At 42.6% G+C, this 22500-nt stretch overlaps 5 protein-coding genes across 15 annotated transcripts in view; 4 read left to right on the top strand and 1 right to left on the bottom strand.

The window, feature by feature from the left end:
• LOC122333485 (poly(ADP-ribose) glycohydrolase) overlaps positions 1-959 on the bottom strand; it is a 13342-nt gene extending 12383 nt beyond the window's left edge. For 4 of the 6 annotated variants that reach the window (XM_043231122.1, XM_043231120.1, XM_043231123.1 and 1 more), the window contains exon 1: positions 1-502. This exon is cut by the window's left edge. Coding sequence is in view for 2 of the 6 variants with exons in the window: in XM_043231118.1 (XP_043087053.1) it covers positions 364-827 (464 nt within the window). In the remaining 4 variants the exon portion in view is untranslated. The other 2 variants (XM_043231119.1, XM_043231118.1) reach the window with 2 other exon arrangements.
• Positions 960-1175: 216 nt separating this feature from the next.
• Positions 1176-4050, top strand: LOC122333488 (L-seryl-tRNA(Sec) kinase). 2 transcript variants are annotated; one of them, XM_043231129.1, is made up of 7 exons: positions 1176-1331; positions 1751-1809; positions 2127-2350; positions 2435-2636; positions 2795-2870; positions 3259-3352; positions 3451-4050. In XM_043231129.1, exons 1-7 carry the CDS (start codon positions 1176-1178, stop codon positions 3666-3668), a joined length of 1029 nt encoding a protein of 342 aa, XP_043087064.1. In that variant the 3' UTR covers positions 3669-4050. The 2 variants fall into 2 exon arrangements, with proteins under 2 accessions (XP_043087064.1, XP_043087063.1); XM_043231128.1 differs by having other exon boundaries at positions 1193-1331; positions 1751-2350.
• Positions 4051-4469: 419 nt separating this feature from the next.
• On the top strand, positions 4470-9933 carry acadsb (acyl-CoA dehydrogenase short/branched chain). 2 transcript variants are annotated; one of them, XM_043231125.1, is made up of 11 exons: positions 4470-4584; positions 5903-6050; positions 6124-6224; positions 6300-6506; positions 6577-6747; positions 7211-7336; positions 7488-7580; positions 8633-8722; positions 9058-9195; positions 9298-9397; positions 9466-9933. In XM_043231125.1, exons 1-11 carry the CDS (start codon positions 4555-4557, stop codon positions 9540-9542), a joined length of 1281 nt encoding a protein of 426 aa, XP_043087060.1. In that variant the 5' UTR covers positions 4470-4554; the 3' UTR covers positions 9543-9933. The 2 variants fall into 2 exon arrangements, with proteins under 2 accessions (XP_043087060.1, XP_043087061.1); XM_043231126.1 differs by lacking the exon at positions 5903-6050 and having other exon boundaries at positions 4540-4584.
• Positions 9934-9989: 56 nt separating this feature from the next.
• Positions 9990-12602, top strand: hmx3b (H6 family homeobox 3b). Of its 3 annotated transcripts, none has more exons than XM_043231134.1 (3): positions 9990-10127; positions 10905-11061; positions 11605-12602. In XM_043231134.1, exons 2-3 carry the CDS (start codon positions 10920-10922, stop codon positions 12060-12062), a joined length of 600 nt encoding a protein of 199 aa, XP_043087069.1. In that variant the 5' UTR covers positions 9990-10127; positions 10905-10919; the 3' UTR covers positions 12063-12602. The 3 variants fall into 3 exon arrangements, with proteins under 3 accessions (XP_043087069.1, XP_043087067.1, XP_043087068.1); XM_043231132.1 differs by having other exon boundaries at positions 11602-12602; XM_043231133.1 differs by lacking the exon at positions 9990-10127 and having other exon boundaries at positions 10758-11061; positions 11602-12602.
• A 2555-nt stretch (positions 12603-15157) lies between these two features.
• On the top strand, positions 15158-19865 carry bub3 (BUB3 mitotic checkpoint protein). Of its 2 annotated transcripts, XM_043231130.1 has the most exons (7): positions 15158-15287; positions 16305-16499; positions 16578-16647; positions 17217-17527; positions 18133-18310; positions 18549-18765; positions 19664-19865. In XM_043231130.1, exons 1-7 carry the CDS (start codon positions 15252-15254, stop codon positions 19671-19673), a joined length of 1017 nt encoding a protein of 338 aa, XP_043087065.1. In that variant the 5' UTR covers positions 15158-15251; the 3' UTR covers positions 19674-19865. The 2 variants fall into 2 exon arrangements, with proteins under 2 accessions (XP_043087065.1, XP_043087066.1); XM_043231131.1 differs by lacking the exon at positions 19664-19865 and having other exon boundaries at positions 18549-18769.
• The last annotated feature ends 2635 nt before the right edge of the window (positions 19866-22500 follow it).

Genomic DNA, 22500 nt, shown 5'->3' with positions numbered 1-22500 from the left:
GTCTTCGAGTGTCAGACATCACTTTCGTTTTCTTGACTTCCACTTTCTGTATGAGAGCAGATCTGAGACAGATCTGACTGCATGGTTAGGTTTTGTATCAAACTAAAGAGCAAAATAACTGAGACGGAAATTAATAGTACAGATAGTCACTTTAGCATTGTTATTATAAAAAATGATTATTAAGCCTAAAACTATACGCAAATTAAACTTTTTAGCGGCGTCAGACCGTCGCTTGGTCTCATGAATATTAATTACGTAACGTGACGCTGGTCATGTCCGATCGGCGTTCAGCGCATGCGCAGCTGGGTGTACGCGCAGTGTTCTCGTGGGTTAGGGATATTGGTTATTAAGCTTATGACTAACCTTCCTCCGCGTGGAGCTTTAGTGAAGAAGTGTGTGATTTTGCACACCGCTGAGTTCGCGGCAGGATCTGGACCGGCTCGTCCGGGTCCGTTCGCGGTGTTTTTCTCGGAGGTTAACGGACTTTGCTCTCCGTCAGACGCGGTTCGCGGCGGATCCGCGCTCTCCCTGTCCCGTGGATGCTCGTCCGGTTCGGACTGATACTGATGATGATGATGATGATGATGATGATGAGAGCAGCTCTGTGTCGCGCTGGGCTTCTTTAGTAGCCAGTCCTCCAGAGTCCGGCTGCTTTTGATCTGTCCCTTCCTCCGGAGTTCAGATAAAGCTTCAGGAGCCGCTTCCTGTGTTTTCTCTGCATGTTCAGTCCTGTTGAATAGAAATGAAGCGGTTAAATGGACAGTGTGAGTGAAACGCTGTTCCAGCCCGAAGCTCTGCAGGATCTGAATGAGTTCACCTTCCTTCATGAAGAGACTCGGACTCCTGCAGCTTCTGGCGCTTTCGGAGCGGCTCAGTATCAGACATCGCTCACTTATTAAGAGGAACGCGCATTTGTGAACGCACAGCCTATAACAACACTTTAAATCGACGTTCACGTGGTAATATTTTACTGCACTCTTTCCCAGTTAAAGTTTTATTAAGGGAGATTCTGCGCAGACTCTAAAGAGCGCGAACCACACTTCCTGTTTTCGTGACGTCAGACTCCATCTGCCAATGAGCGGACGGTGTTCGGGAGTGGGCGGGGTCTGCGCTTACAGTTAAGGACAGGTTTCTCAGAAGCTCGTGACGCCGGTGACTCCTCCGGTGTCTGTGACATGAATGACGCGGCGGCTCTCTGTGTTCTGAGCGGGTTACCGGCGGCCGGTAAATCCCGACTGGCGCGGGAGCTGCGGGGGCGCGCATGGGCGCGCGGATGGAGGACGCTGCTCGTAACCTATGACGAGCTGATCCCGGCGCGCGACTGGCGGCAGGTGCGTCTTTTATCTCGTTATCATAAACATGTTAAACAGTCCATTTACAGTGTGCTCTGATGCTGGGTGACAGCTATACATGTGATGATAGACAGTATTAAGTACTTTTAGCACATGGGTGTGTGTGTGTGTGTGTGTGTGTGTGTGTGTGTGTGTGTGTGTGTGTGTGTGTGTGTGAGGAGGTTTTATGACCAATTGATCAGTAATAAAGTGTCCCTAAATCGCTCAGTATGTGATGGAACACACAGATCATGTTCAAAAGCAGCTAGCAAAGGAACAAAACAGAAGTTTAACTTTTTTCATTTGATATCACAACATTTGTAGGTCAGCATTTAATAATGTGTACATATCTGTGTTCTGTTCTTTTGATGTACATACTGTCTACATTTAACACAGCACTTGTGTGTTTTGTGTTTCAGTCTGAATGGAAACAGCACAGGAAGATGGTTCTGATGTGTCTGGAGAGATTTCTGCATCAGACTCCCTCAGACCAGACTCAGACTCCCTCAGACCAGACTCAGACTCCCTCAGACCAGACTCGGACTCCCTCAGACCAGACTCGGACTCCCTCAGACCAGACTCGGACTCCCTCAGACCAGACTCGGACTCCCTCAGACCAGACTCGGACTCCCTCAGACCAGACTCGACTCCCTCAGACCAGACTCGGACTCCCTCAGACCAGACTCGGACTCCCTCAGACCAGACTCGGACTCCCTCAGACCAGACTCGGACTCCCTCAGACCAGACTCGGACTCCCTCAGACCAGACTCGGACTCCCTCAGACCAGACTCGGACTCCCTCAGACCAGACTCGGACTCTCTCAGACCAGACTCAGACTCCCTCAGACCAGACTCAGACTCTTTCTGAGGTTAATGGAGTCTGGATGCGGTTTGAGCAGATGCGGCAGCAGCAGAGCATCTCTCACACACACACACACTCACAGCCGCTCGTGGTTCTGCTGGATGATAACTTCTACTACCAGAGCATGAGATACCAGGTCCAGCAGCTGGCCCGGAAGTGTATGTGCAGTCTGTGTGTTTCTGAGAGCTGAATCTGGTAAACGGTTGAAGTGATGTTCTGATGGTGTTTGTTCTGGACGACAGACGGCGTGGGTTTCTGTCAGGTGTTCCTCCAGTGTCCCCTGCACGTGTGTCTCCAGAGGAACCGGAGCAGACCTCAGCCTGTTCCTGACGATGTTCTGCTGCAGATGTGTGAGCGAATGGAGCCTCCGAACGAGATCAGAAACCCCTGGGAGCAGCAGAGCCTGACGCTGGACAGCACAGACGGCATCGCAGACGGACACGTGTAGGTCACACACACACACACACACACACACACACACACACACACACACACACACACACACACACATACATCTGTCCAGCACACTCTAAAGTTATGTTTGAAGCTCAGGTGAGGTTTGAAGCTTTCTGACTGTAAAAATCTCCTTCTTTCTCCTGAAGGCAGAAGCTGATGGACTTGCTGGCGTCTGCGCTGGAGAACCCTCGGAGCCCGGTCCAGGACGAGACGCAGCAGAAGGTCAGAGTCAGGCTTTATTCACATCATCAGATTCATCATTGCAGTATTTACACATTCATGCTGAAACGGTCACCAAGCAGTCAGGGCGGGTCTACGGTAAAACACCACTGTCAATCAAGAAGTGTGGGAGGAGCCTGGGGCTGTCTGACATCACATTGATATTAGAAAAAGATTATTATTTGTGGTTCTTTACCAGAACAAATGCACAGAGTGGATTCTAATCCTAGTGGTGTACACACACTGTCAGTTTAAACAACTTTGACCCCTTGAGTGAAGATCAGTGGATTTCTGTAAAAACTTGACACGCATGAAGAAAAACGTTTAAGTGAAGACTTCATCTCTCTGAGCAGACACAGACTCCTCACATCTCTGACTCCCTGTCTTGTAGGAGGCTGACAGACTGATCTGTGCGTCCAGTGTTCTTCATCGGGCGGATCAGACATGCAGGAGACTGGTTTCTCAGGCGTTGTCTTCAGCTCGTGGTACAGAGATCAGACGCGTCTGACACACACTTCAGAGTCTGCGCTGATTAAGCTGCTGTAAACAGCTGTTGATTTATATCCGCTGTGTCTCATCGCAGAAGGCCAGGCATCTCCAGACGAGCAGAAGGCTCTGGCTAAAGCCCTGACTGAACTGAAGACTGCGTTCCTGCAGGAGCTGAAGAAGGACGTCCTTCATCGCGTCTCGGTCTTCCCAGACGAGCCTGTGGACGTGGAGCAGCTGCTGATGAACGTGTCTGCAGCGTTCCAGCGACGCTCGCGAGAGATTGTGTGCAAACGCTTGACTGACTCCGGATGAACGACCGAACTGTGATGAAGTCTCTGATGAACCTCTGATTGAGCATTAGATGTAATTTCTCCACATACTGTCTGAAAGCATCTGTCCGTGACTTGTTCTTGCAGTCACTGATTTTCATTTAGAGATTCATGAAGGGTTTGTGATTTTGATTTGTTTGTCTTTACAGAGATCGCAGAGAATGCGGTTCTGTGTATTAAATTCATATGATCGGAGGATTGCAGAAATCCTTCATTTATTTTAGTGTTTAGTGATTATATGAGTCACAGACATTTATTCTGAAGCGCTGACAGACTGATCATGATCAAACTGAAAATAATGTTTTTGTATAAAATTTTTTAAATCTATTTCTGTTTCTCATAATTAAATGTGCCTCTGATCCTGAGATTTGATTGATTTGCTGGTTCATATCTTCATTATTGTCAATCATTTGACGATAATGAAGTTTTATTATTAATATTTATTGTAGCATAAAATGTAATTAAATGTTTTTTAGTTATGTATATAACACAAGAATAAAAAGACATAGGGTTTTTTAAGATAAAAGTGTGTTCAAAGTAAAAAAAAATGATTCATGATGTTTCAGCTAGTCAATAAATGCATACTATGCCGATATATTTAATAAATCTTTAAATTTTTATAAATAGTATAATTAATAGAAAATAAGTGATATTGTTAGTTCAGTCTTTGGATGTTTAGTCTTTTGTTTATTAAGATCAGATTATCAGTTTGTAAGAAACATGTTTTGTAGGAAAAGCGCTGACAACACAATACTGATTGATGGGTGTCATCAGAGATCTTTTCATCTGTGAGTGTTTAACTGAACGTGGACTGTTTCCGGTCAATGCTTGTTTCTTCCGGACACTTTTCAATGTGACGCAGAGCCGTAATGGCGCCCGCGTTCAGAATGCTGCGACAGGTGAGAGTAAACCACAGACGACACGCATGATATTAAACACATCTGACCCTGAGTGTAGACGAATGACACCTGACTGAGATTAAATAAATACTTGTGACGCGTGCGCCAGCGGAAAATGTTATAACAAACTATAGGACAGATAGGAATGGATTATAACGAATCATAATATTCAGACGAGAGATTATTTTATTCCCAAACGCGATTTATTTGCGTGTGTCAGATGCGTTGCTGATAGTCATGGATGAATCAGACTGAAGGCAGATAGCTGTCCTCTGAAAGTCATGTGAATGTGAAGGGCTCCTCTGGTGTTTATTCTGTCATTCAGAGCAGCTCTATACTCTTCATCTGAAATATATACATGAAGTCTGACTTAGATTCAGATGACAGTTTCAAGGTGTTTGATGACGTTTAATGGATCAGTCACATGCAAATCAAAAATAAAAACTGGTTAGTTTGTTTGAGTCTTGTTTGATGTGTGTCTGATATTTCTCTAGCATGTTTGTCAGAGGTCTGAGTGACTCTGTTTGTCTGTTTTGTTTACCTGATGTGTGTCTGCCTGATGTTTGTCGTTGTTTGTTTGTGCAACGTCTTTGTTTGTCTGGTGTGTTTGTTTGTTTGTCTAATGTCTATCTGGTGTTTGTATAATGTTTGTCTGTTGTTGGTTTACCTGATGTTTGTCTGCCGTGTTTGTCTAGTGTGTTTGTTTGTCTAATGTTTGCCTGATGTTTGTCTGTTGTTTGTTATTCTGTCAGGTTTGTCTATTGTTTGTTTGCGTGATGTCTGATGTTTGTTTGTCTGTCTGATGTTTGTTTGTCTGTTGTTTGTTTGTTGTTTGTCTGATGTTTGTTTGTCTGTCTGATGTTTGTTTGTCTGTTGTTTGTTTGTTGTTTGTCTGATGTTTGTTTGTCTGATGTCTGTCTGATGTTTGTTTGTCTGTCTGATGTCTGTCTGATGTTTGTCTGATGTTTGTCTGATGTCTGTCTGATGTTTGTTTGTCTGTCTGATGTTTGTCTGATGTCTGTCTGATGTTTGTTTGTCTGTCTGATGTCTGTCTGATGTTTGTCTGATGTCTGTCTGATGTCTGTCTGATGTTTGTTTGTCTGATGTCTGTCTGATGTCTGTCTGATGTTTGTTTGTCTGATGTCTGTCTGATGTTTGTTTGTCTGATGTCTGTCTGATGTCTGTCTGATGTCTGTCTGATGTTTGTCTGTCTGATGTCTGTCTGATGTTTGTTTGTCTGTCTGATGTCTGTCTGATGTTTGTTTGTCTGTCTGATGTCTGTCTGATGTCTGTCTGATGTCTGTCTGATGTGTTGCAGGTGTGCAGCTCACTGTCTCGTTGGCGCTCTGCGGCCAGGCTCTTCTGTTCTCAAGCTTCAGCAGCAGAAGCTAATCATGCCGCGGTTAGACCTGCTTTTTTGCCACTGCAGAGTTTCTCAGAGGAGGAGAGCATGATGAGAGACGCAGGTGAGATGCTGTTCAGGAGACACTCAAGAGTCCTGAAACACTCAAACAGCATTAACTCTCTTCTCTTTTCTAGTGAAGAAATTCGCCCAGGAGCGCATCGGCCCGCTCGTCTCCAGGATGGATGAGGACTCAGTGATGGATACGGGTGTGATCAGTGCTCTGTTTGAGCAGGGCGTGAGTATCTCTGCCTGATCACAGTCACATCAGTTTCTTCCACCGTTTCTATATAGTTGTTTGTGTGTGTGTCAGCTGATGGGGATCGAGATCGGAGCGGAGTATGGAGGCACGGGATCCTCCTTCTTCTCCTCCGTGTTGGTGATCGAGGAGCTGGCGAAGGTGGACCCGTCGGTGTCGGTGCTGTGTGACATTCAGAACACGCTCATTAACACGCTGCTGATGAACCTGGGCTCCGACGAGCAGAAGCAGCACTATCTTCCTCGGCTGGCCAGTGATACGGTGAGGCTCTCTGACCTCCACTGACTCTCTGAAGACCTTCTGTGTCTGACCTCAGTCTCTCTCTTCTCAGATCGGCAGCTTCTGTCTATCAGAGTCTGAGTCGGGCAGTGATGCGTTCTCTCTCAAGACTAAAGCAGAGAAACACAAGGATTATTACGTCATCAATGGCTCTAAGATGTGGATCAGTAACGCAGAGCATGCTGGGGTGTTTCTAGTGATGGCGAACGCGGAGCCGGCCGCGGTTAGTATGTGTGAGTCACTTCAGACACTGAGTCAGGGCTCGTTCAGGCTCTGAATGATAACTATACTGATAACTAATGCTAACAAAACTGGCGTTTATATCAACGCATCGTAACGTTCTGCTCATTACAAGTGTGCTGTAATTGTGTCTCCTCTCAGCTGGAGCTCTTTAAAGCATGTTTTATTATGATTGGCTGTCAGTGTTAATCGATGGCCATGACAGACATTTGACTGATGAACCGGGATCGTTCTTATTCAGTCTCTTCAGTCCGTCTACACACACACACACACACACACACACACATCTGAAATGTAAACATGGTTCTGATGCACAAATGCACATTCACTGCAGCTCATATGTGGAGATTGATTGATTGATTGAAGGATGGATGAACTGATTGATTGATGATTGGTTGATCGATGGAGGTTGTGTGTGTGTGTGTGTGTGTGTGTGTGTGAGGCAGGGTTACAGGGGCATCACCTGCTTCATCGTGGACAGAGACACAGACGGGCTTCACATCGGTAGGAAGGAGAATAAGCTGGGCCTGAGAGCCTCATCCACGTGTCCTCTGACCTTCGACAACATGAAGGTGACCTTTCTCTGATCTGATCCGATTCATTCCACATCATTCTGTAGTCTTTCAGTTCTCGGGAAGTTCTGGAAGTTGCAGGGTGGTTTTTGGATGCTATTAAATCTGAGAAGATGAATGAAAACATTCATTCAGATTAAAATGTTTGCAGGTTCACGAGAAGAACATTTTAGGGAAAGTGGGTCAAGGTTATAAATACGCCATCGGGATGCTGAATGGAGGCCGGATCGGGATTGCAGCGCAGGTCTGTTCCAGCTAACACTTACTTCCACAGCGCTTTACACACACACACACACACTCACACACTCACACACACACACACTCACACACACACACTCACACACACACTCACACACACACACACACACACACACACTCACACACACACACACACACACACACACTCACACACACACACACACACACACACACACACACACACACACACACACACACACACACACACACACACACACACACACATCACACACACACACACACACACACACACACTCACACACACACACTCACTCACTCTTAATCACTCATCAGATATCCAACAAATTAAAATCTGAAGAGAAGACAGTCGTTATTGAGATAAATTCCAGTTATGTGTCAGTGCAGTTAAAATCATAATTGTGTGTGTGTGTGTGTGTGTGTGTGTGTGTGTGTGTGTGTGTGTGTGTGTGTGTGTGTGTGTGTGTGTGTGTGTGTGTGTGTGTGTGTGTGTGTGTGTGTGTGGTTTTTAGTTGTTTATTTAACAGGGACAATGCAGATTATTATTACAGATACTTTACATACAGGCTTCTAGTTAGCGGCTAATTTGGAGAACCAGTCCTTGTTTAGGCTTTATATACAATAAAAAGAAATATATAAAAAGTAACACAACAAGTACAGTAAACATACAAAAAAAATTAGCATATAATATCTGGAGCAGGCTTATTGACACAAAAAAACATTTTAATAAGAGACAGATTTATTAAATTGTTAAAACTTAGTTTAGCAGAGATTTTTATACAAAGAGACAAATTAGAAGCAATCAGACCAAGCAGAGAGTAATCAGTGCTGTGATGAGAGTCAGGTAGTCTAGCACTAAATACACATCTTTTAGAAATGACTGAAGACTCAGTTTGAGATCATTCCAGCAGATCATAGCTTTACAGTCTAATCATATAAAAACAATTAGGTTCTGATGGTTTTACAAAGCCTCTTTACATGCACATCAAATGTTCAATCGGGAATCTAAAATAACACCTAAACATTTAAAATCAGAAATTAAAAATCAGTGTGTTTCAGATGCTGGGGTTGGCTCAAGGCTGTTTCGATCACACGGTTCCTTACACTCGACAGAGGATCCAGTTCGGCAAACGCATCTTTGACTTCCAGGTGTGTGTGTGTGTGTGTGTGTGTGTGTGTGTGTGTGTGTGGGGTTTGTGTGGGGTGTGTGTGTGGGGTGTGTGTGTGGGGTGTGTGTGTGTGTGTGTGTGTGGGGTGTGTGTGTGTGTGTGGGGTGTGTGTGTGGGTGTGTGTGGGTGTGTGTGGGGTGTGTGTGTGTGTGTGTGTGTGTGTGTGTGTGTGTGGGTGTGTGTGTGTGTGTGTGTGTTTGTGTGTGTGTGTGGGGGGGGTGTGTGGTGTGTGTTCTGTCTCGTTGCAATCACTAAAAACCATTATGCCTATGTCCTCATAAACCATTAGTACCTGTGTGTGTGTGTGTGTGGTAGGGCATGCAGCACCAGATCTCTCATGTAGCGACTCAGCTGGAAGCGGCTCGTCTTCTGACGTATAACGCGGCGCGCCTGAAAGAGGCTGGACGCTCCTTCATTAAAGAGGCCTGTATGGCCAAATACTTTGCGGCGGAGGTCAGTCTCAGAACTTCCACAGAGTTTCTCTCACATTTTAGACCCAGATTCAGCTTTTCGTCATCTCCGTGGTTCTGGTCTGAGGTCAGTGTGTGTCTGCAGGTGGCGACTCTGACCACGTCGAAGTGCATCGAGTGGATGGGAGGAGTGGGCTTCACTAAAGACTATCCCATCGAGAAATACTACAGAGACTGTAAGATCGGTGAGTGTCAGAAACGCTGCTCTCATCAGAAATCAGGGGTTTGATATTAACTGAACCGTTTCTCGCAGGAACCATTTATGAAGGAACCACAAACATCCAGCTGAGCACCATGGCCAAGATAATCGACCAGGAATATGACACATAATCATCTGATGGTGAAAAGCAGCCGTCCGTAACATAGAAGCCGTACATAAAAACACTGATGTAGTTTCTCAGCAGAAGCATCTTCAGGAATCTCCTCGATTCTCCTCAGAAGTGTTTCAAGAGTCTGTGTGTCACTGAACTGTGTTTCACTCCTAATAGATCATCGTGTGTTTCTCTAGTTATTTATTTTCTGAGACACAACGTATATGAGTACAAAACTTCCCTGACTAGTGTTTTCATTAAGATGAACTGTTAGACTTGGTTTATGTTCCTGTTACTAGTATTGATTGATCAGGTGCCTTATTGATCGCTGAGGTTGTGGGTTTGAGATCGGTCAGATCTTTGATCTTTGTGTTTGTCTCTGAACCTGTTGAATAAACTTCATGAACTCATGTGTGCTGTCCTGGTCTCATGTGGTCTCTTGACTTGCGGTGCACTGCAGGATTTTGTTTAATTCAGGTTTTCCTCATTTTTTTGCTGAATCTCAGACAGAAACAGAAACCCATGCGCATGCGCAGACTGACCGCCAGAGGGCGCCGCGCGTTCACGCAGTAAATAAATAACATGAACAGATGATGCTTTATAGGTAAAGTATTACGAATAGAAAGTCATATATTTAAAGTCAAGTCATATGGGTTATGAGTTAATCTTAGCTTTCAGTGTGTTTCTTTTAAACATTTAGATGGGGAAAAAAGATAAATAAAAATAAAATAAATATATTAGCATGTATTTAGTGAGTTTTGTCCCAGCAGTAAAGGAGACTGTTTAAGATTATTTTTTCTTCTCTCTCTCTCTCTCTGTCTCTCTCTCTCTCTCTCTGTCTCTCTCTCTGTCTCTCTCTGTCTCTCTCTCTCTCTCTCTCTCTCTCTCTCTCTCTCTCTCTCTCTCTCTCTCTCTCTCTCTCTCTCTCTCTCTCTCTCTCTCTCTCTCTCTCTCTCTCTCTCTCTCTCTCTCTCTCTCTCTCTCTCTCTCTCTCTCTCTCTCTCTCTCTCTCTCTCTCTCTCTCTCTCTCTCTCTCTCTCTCTCTCTCTCTCTCTCTCTCTCTCTCTCTCTCTCTCTCTCTCTCTCTCTCTCTCTCTCTCTCTCTCTCTCTCTCTCTCTCTCTCTCTCTCTCTCTCTCTCTCTCTCTCTCTCTCTCTCTCTCTCTCTCTCTCTCTCTCTCTCTCTCTCTCTCTCTCTCTCTCTCTCTCTCTCTCTCTCTCTCTCTCTCTCTCTCTCTCTCTCTAGTTTTTGATACTCCTCGTTTTCTCTCGTCAGAATCTCGTCAGTTCTTGTCGTATGGATCCTCGCTGCTCTTCTCGTCTCAGACCGGAGTAACTTTCTTCTTCTTCTTCCTCTTCCTCCTCCTCCTCTTCTTCCTCAGCGCTGAGTCTCACCGATGGAGGAAAGAACTCAAGAAGTGAAGGATTCTCCGTTCTCCATCCAGAACCTGCTCCGGAAGGCGGACGAGCCCCGGACGCGCGTGACTCTGCTGCGCTTCGGATCCTGGAGCTGTGCACGCGCACCGAACACCGTCGCAGGTGAGGATCGAACCCGAGTTCACTCCGGACTCTAGAATTATGAAACTGGTTATTATGAAAACATCGTCATTTTTTTCCGTATTCTATGGGATTTATTTTGAATATATTTAATTTTTCTCCTTTATTTGTAATCGGTTTCAATTTATTTTGTCTGTTTCTTTTCCATATTTTCTTTTTATCCTTTATTTATAATCTATTTTAATGTAGCCTATTTTGTCGTCTTTTCTGTTTTTGTTTTATCTACATTATTTTTAATATTTGTTTTCTCTTTTTTTGCTGTTTCTTTTTCCTTTTTTCTTCATTTCTATTTTAATGTTTAGTCTGTTTCTTTTCCATTTTGTAATCTCATTTAGTATAGTCTGTATTGTGCGCTTCTTTTCCTTTTTCATCTTTTCCGTTTTATCCACATCGGGTTTTTTTCTTTTACATGTTGTGTTTCTTGTTTTATTACTAACATTCAATGTCAGTGTGTTTTGTCTTATTCTCTGTTTATATATCTATATTTATTCATACTTGTGCTTGTGTGTTCTGTGTGTTCAGCAGAGGGGGCCCGGGGCCCCGCGGAGACTCAGGACCCGGATCCTAAGGACTCGGACTCGGAGCTTCTGCTGGACTCGGACTCGGACGAGCAGAAGACGGAGGAGAGCTCCCAGAAGAAGCTGTGCCGCAAGAAGAAGACCAGGACCGTGTTCTCCCGCGCTCAGGTGTTCCAGCTGGAGTCCACCTTCGACCTGAAGCGCTACCTGAGCAGCTCGGAGCGCGCGGGACTGGCGGCGGCGCTGCACCTGAGCGAGACGCAGGTCAAGATCTGGTTCCAGAACCGCAGGAACAAGTGGAAGAGACAGATCGCCGCCGAGCTGGAGGCCGCCAGCCTCGGACACGCGCAGAGGATCGTGCGCGTGCCCGTCCTCTACCACGAGCACGCGGAGAGCGCGCGCGCCCCCGCCGCCCTGGCCTTCGCGCACGCGCTGTATTACCCGCACGCGCTGAGACTGACCTGAACTAACTAACTAACTGACTAACTAACCCGTCAGAGAGTGGACCACCCGACCCAGGAGCTAACTCTTCACAGACTGACCGGCCCTGAACTCAGAGTCTGTAGAAACACAAAGCTATTATTTTTATGATTAAAGAAAGTCTTGCTTTGCTGAGAAAGCGCGCTCGATTCCTCGGATCACAGGTGCAGCTGTGTTTTTTCCTCTCCGTTCCGTAAAGATGTGTTTAAAGGTCAGTCAGTGTTTGTCAGTAAAACAAGGAAATGCTGGAAAAACCCATGATTTCTGTATATTTTAATCCCGCTGTAAGATCTTTCTCTCGTTCAGGACTATACCGGAATATGTCTTTCTTTCTCCGCGTGTTCATGCACTAGTAAATATATTTTATTGTCTGACAAACGTCTGAAATGTTTGTGAAATAATCGGTGAATGTTTGGATGTTTTAGAGGATTTTTACATGATCATAAATGAATGTTCATTATTGAATGTGTTTGTGATTCTGAAGATGTTCTCGGAGTGACTTAATAAAGCGCTTCTAATTATGAACTATTCTTCTAATCATTCTTTCCTTTTATTTTCTGTTGTGTTCAGTGTCTTAATAGAGAACACAGTGATTAAATCAGTATTTTTAGGAAAGCGCGGCTTTTCTGTTTAATATTACCAGCGCTGAAATGATCGGATTATTATCATCAGATTATTATCAGAATCTTAACAAAAATATGATCATAATTATCATTCTGTCAGAATTTCATTCTCCGTCTTCAATTCATTCTGCTCGCGCTAAATAAAATATTGATGTTTCAAATAATAGTTAAATTAATGCTTATAATAAAGAAAACAAAATATGAGTTTTTGATTTAATATTTATTATAAAAACCTCGGATTATTGTTTGATTCTCATACAACAAAATCAATCGGATATCTTTTATTTCTTAGTATGCTGATGCAGAATAACATTTATATTTTCACAGAAATTCGTTCATCTTTATTATGAAAGAAAGAATCTGTAAAACCACACACTAAAATATTAAAATCTTATATAAACTGCAGCCTACAGTAATCCTACAAATGTGTGATAATTCTCAAAATAGGCCGATCGTGTCTTTTAATCTGAAGCTATTTGTAATCGTATCAATCACTACGAGATAAATATAAATATTAAAGATCATTCACATCCGATTTATTCCACGCGCGTGCTCTGATAAAACAAACCTGCGCGCGCACGAGATCATATAACAACCTTCAGGATGATTTTTAATCTGTGTTCAATAGAATAGAATATATACGTGTGTGTGTGTGTGTGTGTGTGTGTGTGTGTGTGTGTGTGTGTGTGTCTGGTATTTATCACGTTATTATGGGACCAAATGTCTCCACAGGGATAGGAATACCAGTAAATGTTGACCTAATAAAACAAACAAACAAATAAAACATACAGGATTACATTTTTTGAGAATCCAAAAATGTGAGTAGTTTTCTGTAAGAGAACAATACAGTGTGTACAGAATAAAACATTACACCTATGAAGAGTCCCCATAAAACATAGAAACAACGAGTGTGTGTGTGTGTGTGTGTGTGTGTGGTGTGTGTGTGTGTGTGTGTGTGTGTGTGTGTGTGTGTGTGTGTGTGTGTGTGTGTGTGTGTGTGTGTGTGTGTGTGTGTGTGTGTGTGTGTGTGTGTGTGTGTGTGTGTGTGTGTGTGTGTGTGTGTGTGTGTCTGTGTGTGTGTGTGTGTGTGTGTGTGTGTGTGTGTGTGTGTGTGTGTGTGTGTGTGTGTGTGTGTGTGAGTGAAGTAGAAAAGCGCGTGTCCGCTGATGCTCAGTCGTGCTCTTTTCTGGGACGCTCATTACAATGAAATGTTCAGTAAGTTGATAACTGATATAATAACAGTCGAAGCTCGATATTAAACGCTTTCCGCGGGCACGAGCCGGGCTGTGATGCGCGCTCCCGTCTCAGCTGTGTAAAGGACACTATGAAGTGTATGACTCTATCACACAGAGAGAACAGATGAACAGATTAGTTGTGATCTTAAAGAGTGGTTTTCTGCTCAGTGTATCTGCTGAGGATCTCTTGATGGCTGCTCTGTTCATTCTTCTTCATCAGTTATGAACCTAGGTGTTCAATCTTTCCTTCAAAACCATGTTTCCAGCATCTGTAAAACTGTGTTTTTTGCATCTCAGAAACATATCTAAATTATGACATATGCTCTCAACGTTAAATGCAGAAATATTAATTCATGCGTTTGTTCTGTTCTTCATTGTTCGACCAAACACTGCACTGGCTCCCTATCAAACATCGGATAGATTTTAAAATCTTATTAATTACCTATAAAGCCCTGAATGGTTTATCTCCTCAATATTTGAGCTCTTATCACATTATAGTCCTGCCTGTCCGCTGCGTTCTCAAAACTCTGGTCATTTGATAATACCTAGAATATCACAATCCTCTTTTCCTCTTTATCACCTAAACTCTGGAACAGAATGGCATCTATGCTAAAAATGAGTTTATTTCTTATTCTGAGGTCACTGTAATCATCTGATGCTCTCAGGAGTCAGAGGAGTCCTACACAGACTTTAAGGACACACTGTTTAATACTTTAAAGTAATCACACGTGTCTTTATGACCGAACACATCCTGGACAGGAATCCTGTAATGTCTCGTTTTCCTGTTCAGACTGATCTGTGCATGACTTCAGATCCTCGTGTTTTCGCTCTTCAGGTATTTTTAATCAAAGTCATAAAGAAAACCTGGAAAACGACGCGATAACTCTACTGTACAGCTGATTTCAGTCTGGATCAACTTTATAAATAATGGTGATTTTACAGAAGAGCTTTTGGAAACTTTTGGGAACCACATTTTATGTTTTTTCCACATGAACACAATTTTACAGTGAAACAAAAATATGAATACAATATTTCGCTGTTTCCAACATATAAATTAAAATTCATATCATATTACCATCTGAAAGTAACACAGCAAAGAATATGATTAAAATTTTATAATTCACTAACACAGAACATCATACGCAAGCCTGCTTTAACAGGCGGAAGTACGTATCATCTCGCGATATTTTATTGTTTCGTGCCCGGAAGTTCTCCCTTATAACCAATCATCGCTAGAGAACGTTAGAGGGAGTTTTGAAACGCACCAATGAGAGCGGAGCTCGGTTGCGAACGCGTCCAATCAGAGAAACGCGCCGATGAGCGGCAGAGCAGCAGCAGAGAAGAGCGGCACGGTGAGATTTAACGGAAATTCTGTCTATTTTATAATCGTTTAGGACAAATAAAACATCCAGCTGTGTTTCGGAGAGTTCTCCTCGGGTTTCGCAGCGGAGTCGTGAGCTCTGAGTAAAAACACCGCTGTTTCTGGGCTTCATTCAGGCTCTGGTTATTAAAGCTGAGGTTCAGTCACGCTCTCTCTGATTCAGTCTCACTTCATTCCTGTGAAGCTGGTTGAGGATATATTCTGAGATCTTCACGAACATCTTCACATTCAGATAAACACGATCAGCTGAGCTTATTTTGGTCATCTAATGGGTTACAGACTACATCTAAATGTATTAAATAGTTTCAGTTAATTTATGTAACTGGTTACATTTCGCTACGTTTCTAAATCTAGATGTTTTTTTTTTTTTTTTTTTTTTACTGTTAATCGTTTTGTAACATGGCTTGACCTGACAGTATTCACTCAGCACTGTTTACAGACTTCACAATCCTTCATCTCTTCATTTAAGATCATAATAAACTAATTTTAAAGCACAAGCACCACAAAATCTGACTTTAGCACCTCCTTTTTACTCTGAGATTTTGTTCTGAGGTTGAATACAAGTTTAAAACCATAAGAAATCGCTTAATATCTGATACTGTTTTTGAAATCAAATCTAGTACTTAATGACAGAAAATACTAGCATTTATGACACGGCTAAGAAAACACTTAATCTTAAAAAAGAAAGCATGTACGTAAAACATTAATAGAATAACCTCCAGAAACAGTTCTGTCTCATACGGCAGTGACTGCTCTAAAATATATAATAAAATTAATGAAATCTATAATAATAATTAAAATAAACACGTACATGTTTATGTGTGTGTGAGAAAACTGCAATTCACTTTGTGTTTGTTAACATTTAACTGTAATCTAATTACACACTTTTTTTCTCAGGGCAAGTGTATATAGTAACTTTCCAACACTGAAGAGTGTGTGTGTGTGTGTGTGTGTGTGTGTGTGTGTGTGTGTGTGTGTGTGTGTTCAGATGACCGGAGCCAATGAGTTCAAGCTGACCCAGGGCCCGGAGGACGGTGTCTCAGCCGTGAAGTTCAGCCCGAGCTCGGCTCAGTTCCTGCTGGTGTCGTCGTGGGACTGTACGGTCCGGCTCTTCGACGTCAGCGCTAACAGCATGAGGATGAAGTACCAGCACCTGGCGCCGGTTCTGGACTGTGCTTTCTATGTGAGCGGCGTCTCAGGAACTGAGCAGAACCACACTTTCGCTCGCAGCCGTGTCTGATCCGTGTCTTGTGTGTTTCAGGATCCGACTCACGCCTGGAGCGGCGGTCTGGACAGTCAGCTGAAGACACACGATCTGAACACGGATCAGGGTGAGCTTAAACTGTGCTCATTAGGGTCTTCACGAAAAAGTCTATTACATACTTTGGTTAAAATTTCTCAATGGTAATAAAAAACAACTCTAACCCAGATATAGTTTTGGTGCATGTCCCTTTAAATGCTAATGAGCTCAGAGTAAGACGATAATAATGATAATTTCAGCTCTGTTAACACATTTATTATATCATTCCTAGTTCTAGTTATTCTCTTCTCAGCAAGACTGCATGAATGGGGTCTCCAATGTTATTTTACTAACTTATTAATTTTAATAACTGCTCTTTATTTATAAATGCTGCTGCCTGCCAGCTCCTATCAACAATAAAATTCTCCAGATTTTTTTTCTATATCATCGTAAATATCATTATCGCAAATATTCTAGAAATATCCTGATATAATTTTGAGGCTATATCGGCCTCCTCTAATTTCGACTCAATCTGAGAAAGGGGATATGTAAATTTTTGGGGGTTTATAAAAGCACGTAGTGAATTGCTCGTGTACACACACACACACACACACACACACACACACACGTAAAGTGCTCACGAGACGCTGGTCTCCTCAGACACGATCGTGGGGACGCACGACGCTCCCATCCGCTGCGTGGAGTACTGCCCCGAGGTCAATGTGATGGTGACGGGCAGCTGGGACATGTCTGTGAGGCTCTGGGACCCCAGAACACCCTGCAACGCCGGGACCTTCACGCAGCCGGAGAAGGTCTACACGCTGTCTGTGGCCGGAGACCGTCTGATCGTGGGCACCGCGGGACGCCGTGTGCTCGTCTGGGACCTGAGGAACATGGGATACGTGCAGCAGAGGAGAGAGTCCAGCCTCAAATACCAGACGCGCTGCATAAGAGCTTTCCCCAACAAACAGGTCAGGAAGAATCAAACACATACTCTGGTAATCACGGTGTTTAATGGTTAGTCCTCCAGTACACATGAGCTCTTTAGTAACACTAGTTGGCTGTTTCTAGGGATATAATAATTGATGTTATCTATAATAAAAATGTTGAAATAAAGTAATTCTAGTGCACTGTTGGGTTTCCAGCTACCCAAGAAGTATTATTATTAAACACAGTTTTCGTAGCATACCTTGCACAGAAAGTTTTTGTCAATTAAAACTTTTTTTTTAATCAAAATAATGCAGCCCTAGTCACTTACTGTCACTTTTGACATCAGTTTAATGCATGCTTGATGACTAAATACATAACACCTCTTATATTAATCCTAGTGTATCAGTTTCAACAGAAGTATTGAGCAGCACAGCTGTTTTCAGCATTTATGATAATCAGAAACGTTTGAGCAGCAGATCAGTCTAAGAATGATTTCTGAAGGATCATGTATCTGAACAGAATCTGTAGTTCTGTGATTTCAGCCAACTATAATCCAGAAATGAATCTGATGTATTACTAATAAAACAGATGAGTTTAGAGTCCTGTAAGAGTGTTGTTAATGTGTGTGTGTGTGTTTGTGTTTCAGGGTTATGTGTTGAGCTCCATCGAGGGCAGAGTTGCTGTGGAGTATCTGGACCCTAGTCTGGAGGTGCAGAAGAAGAAATATGCCTTCAAGTGCCACCGACTGAAGGAGAACGGCATCGAGCAGGTCTATCCGGTCAACGCCATCTCCTTCCACAGCGTCCACAACACGTTTGCCACCGGTAATCACGCTCTGTGACCGCTCACTGCTTTCTAGTAGACAGACATGAAGTTTTTAGTCCCACGGGTCAGAAATGATTTTGTGGTGCTTTAAACAAAACCATTATTTTGTGGTGCACTGAGTTCAGAGAAACATCACACCTGTACATGCTGTAAACCTGTGTGTGTGTGTGTGTGTGTGTGTGTGTGTGTGTGTGTGTGTGTGTGTGTGTGTGTGTGTGTGTGTGTGTGCGCGCACAGGCGGTTCTGACGGCTTCGTGAACATCTGGGACCCGTTCAATAAGAAGCGTCTGTGTCAGTTCCACCGATACCCCACGAGCATCGCGTCCCTGGCGTTCAGCTCGGACGGCTCTCTGCTGGCCATCGCCTCGTCCTACATGCAGGAGCTGGGAGACGTGTCTCACCCCGCCGACGCCGTCTACATCCGCCAGGTCACCGACGCCGAGACCAAGCCCAAGTGAGCCCACCTGCCTGCTCCGTTCACCACGCAAACCATTGTGAAGCTGCTTTACAGAAAAAGTTATTTAGCGTTTTCAGACATTGGCATCGACTGATTGGTTTCTGTTTGAGGTGGGACTTTTATTTTAACAGCAGCACCTGAGCGTTGTGTAACAGTTCTGTCTAATACAGAGAGAAGTCACATAGAAGTGATAAACCAAGGAATTAAATTATTAGAACCATATAATACTTTCTCATTCAGCATTCAGGAAACACCCAAACAAATCTCTGAATGACTAATGAACATTTAATTTCACAAACCTTGTAAACTTGTGGAATCCAGCTGTGATCTTGTGAAGTGTGTTTTTGGTTTTTTGTCTGATCGTGTGTTTTCTGCGTGAAGAACCGAATTAAGAATTGAATAGAGACAGCTTCACAACAAACCTGCTGCTCTTTATCCACGAGCTCACTCACATAGTCATGTCTTTTTCACTGGGTGTCTTTATTTGAAGAAAACAAATCCCAAAGCACACAAACGTCCCAGAATGCCGAGAGCCCTGTCGGTTAGAGTGTATATATTTCCTCTTTAATTATATTTTATTTGTGATGAATACGCTTGTCATCTAAAGTAATGATCTCAAATTTCTTGTTAATGAACTTTTAAAGGGCTGCTCTTCTGTTAAATCTCAGCAGAGTTTCTTCTCTTCAGCTGGTTATTGATGGCCGTGTTTCTCCAGTAATATCATCAGAAAGAGCTTTAGCAGACGCTCTGATTGAATTTCCTGCGCTGATCGATCCGTGCGTCTGACGTCAGGAGAACACACACTCTTCTGATAATCTCTCAGGAGTGTTTGTTTTCAGTACAGAGTGTTTGAGACGATGAATCTGATGTGATGTGTGTGTTCTTGTGTTCTCAGATCCACGTGACTCGACCCTGCAGCCGTTCGCTGATGATGCTTTTATACACCTCTTTAACTCTTCACTCGTCTGCTTCACCTCGGTTTTATTCTGTCTGTCAACCGATTCAAAATTCTGTATGTCTTCATTTTATTTTTCTTCCCTCAATGTGTGTATTTTTATTTGTTTAGGAAAAAATAAAGCTATCCTTTTGACTGAACATGTTTCACTGAACGATCCCCGCTGATATCTAAGACTGAAACGACTCAAAGTCCAGCTCACAATAAATGTTCACACCGACCCAAAATCATTCATGCCATTGTTATATGAAATGTAGAATTAATTCTTTGAGTTGTGACGGTTTGAATTAATTAAAAACAGGCATGAAATCCAATCAAACCCACAGACAAATGCTTTTGTTGGTTGATGGTGAACGGTGGACAGTTTCTGCGTGCAGCTGCTCTCTCTCTCTCGCACGCACACACACACACACATACGCACACACACATACACACACACACACACACACACAGAGACACACACACACACACACACACATTCCAGAGACTGTAGAACAAGCAATTATTGTATTAGAAAGCTTTGCTTCTGTCTAATGGCTTCGGCTGCTGCTTCAATATCCTAAACATTATTTGTGCGTTTGTTAAATGATGTTACTAATTCCTGTAATTAACAGTAATGACTGCATCGCTCTCATTATGATGACTTGAGCTTCATATGAAATGGCGTTCATTTTAGAGGTAATTACCCCTCATCAGCATGGCGGCACTAAATTGCGCCGTTTCCTGTCATCTTTGCTTGCGCTAAATTGGAAAATTGACTTCCTCGTCCAGCTGCTGCAGTCTAATGGAGGCCCGACATCCGTTACTTTGTAACGTTCCTCAGTCACATGACGCAGCGTGACCCGCCGCTGACCTTGAGTGAACATGAAGGACACCTGAGCTTCATCCGCAGGGGGCGGGGCCTTGCTGACGGACACGTGATGCTCTTCATCTGATTTTTGTTCCTTTTTTAAAAGGTTTAATATATTAATGTCAGTAGAAGTCAGTTAATGCTATCCTAACATCTTCGGTGAATACTGCATTAGTTGGTTTTATCATTTTTATGCATCTCATCCAATCAGAGACCATTCAAAGCTGCTTTAGAAAGGAGTACATTATCAACAAAAGTCAGATTAGCCTTTAATATCATTTTCATTTCTCGGGACAAACATAATCAAACTAATACAACAGCACAAATTTGTATTTTTAAATATATTTCAAAATATACACAAAAAAGGCCCGACATATAAAAATATATAAATGCAAATAAATATATATCAACCAACATATTTTTTGGACATTTTTAAAATCGTATTTAAAAAAATCTATATTCTTTTTGAAGCATTTAATAAAATCTACATTTTGCCCTCCATACATTTCAGTCCATATACATTCACATCTGAAGAAAAAATTATTTATCTGTAACACACATGAATATATAACAGATAATGAATAAAAAAAAGGTTGAAAGTATACCAACATTTGAAAAATGTATATAATTTTAATAAATGATTATCAAACTAGTTTAATAATTTATTTTTGCATGTAGTCTGAATGTAGGTTAATATAAGATTTTCCTCTGAAATACATTTGTAACTGTATTTTAATATATGAAGGTTGAAATGTACTTTTTTGTATTTCCAAAATATTTTGATATTATGATTGTTTACAGCATATATTTAAACTGTATTTTGGCCAGAAAAGATTTAGTAGAAATATTTTTTTTGCCATATGGGAAGGTATGAATGTGTTTATGGCTCGCACACTAAAGCAAACACGTTTGTATGAAGAGTGTGTGTGTGTGTGTGTGTGTGTGTGTGTGTGTGTGTGTGTGTCTGTGTGTGTGTGTGGCTCATATTAGTGCTGCAGCTTCGTTTAGACCTAGCTTTGAGAGTGGAGCTCCTGAAACCAGGTCACTCGGACAATCAGACTTTAACACAAACACCTCCTCAGCCGCGGGACACATATCACTGTGTTTCTAAGAACTAGAACTAGTCCCGTCCTTCATCTTTCTGGCTGAATCCTGTCATGTGCCGCACCTTTCAGACCGAGCGAACGATCATCTGTCTGAAGTCTTTCAGGACAGGTCTGGCAGAAGCTCTCAAGACTCCAGGAACAAGCGTTTCTCTGGCTTTGTGCGATCAGAAAGCGTTCAGCGTGATCTCATGCTTCTAGAGTAACATCTGAAGCCTGGAGCGTTTCTCACGACACACACTGCTCACACACACACTCTTCTCTCGTCACACAGCTTCTGAAAGCTGACTCTCAAACAGCAGAAACACACCTAATCTACAAAACAGGACACTAATTCTCAGCCTTTGACTCAGTTTGAAATTTCATGAAGCACGTTATGAAAATGTAAGCAGAAAAAAACAGAAAAATTAAAAAAAATTTAACATCCCAAAGTGAAAGCATCCCAGAATGCACCTCCACTAAAACACCAATCTTGTCTGATTTAAGACCTTTTTATAAAAAAGATGCTTTGAAATATAAAGTTGGCTGAAGTGACGTGATCATGTGAGGGTCAGAGGTCAAGGTGATGTTAGGATTTAGTATGTCTCAAATAAAAACACTTTTAATAACAGAACACCAACAGCAGGTCAGTAATTATATCTATTACAGCGCAGAGCTTCTCTCTTCTATGTGGCACGGTTATGGATTCTTTTGTTTTTAAGAATAATTTATTGTGTAACCGTCTCTAAACTCAGCAGCTCTTATATTGGAGGAAACCGTTTTTAAAGAGTGTGTATGCTCAGATTTGATCGAGTGTGTGTTCGCTTGTTCAGGGTCTGATATTG

The sequence above is a fragment of the Puntigrus tetrazona genome, unplaced genomic scaffold, assembly GCF_018831695.1.
Source record: "Puntigrus tetrazona isolate hp1 unplaced genomic scaffold, ASM1883169v1 S000000283, whole genome shotgun sequence".
Taxonomy (NCBI): Eukaryota; Metazoa; Chordata; class Actinopteri; order Cypriniformes; family Cyprinidae; genus Puntigrus; species Puntigrus tetrazona.
Note: the sequence above shows the minus strand (reverse complement) of the source record. Positions and strands in the feature narration are given on the sequence as shown.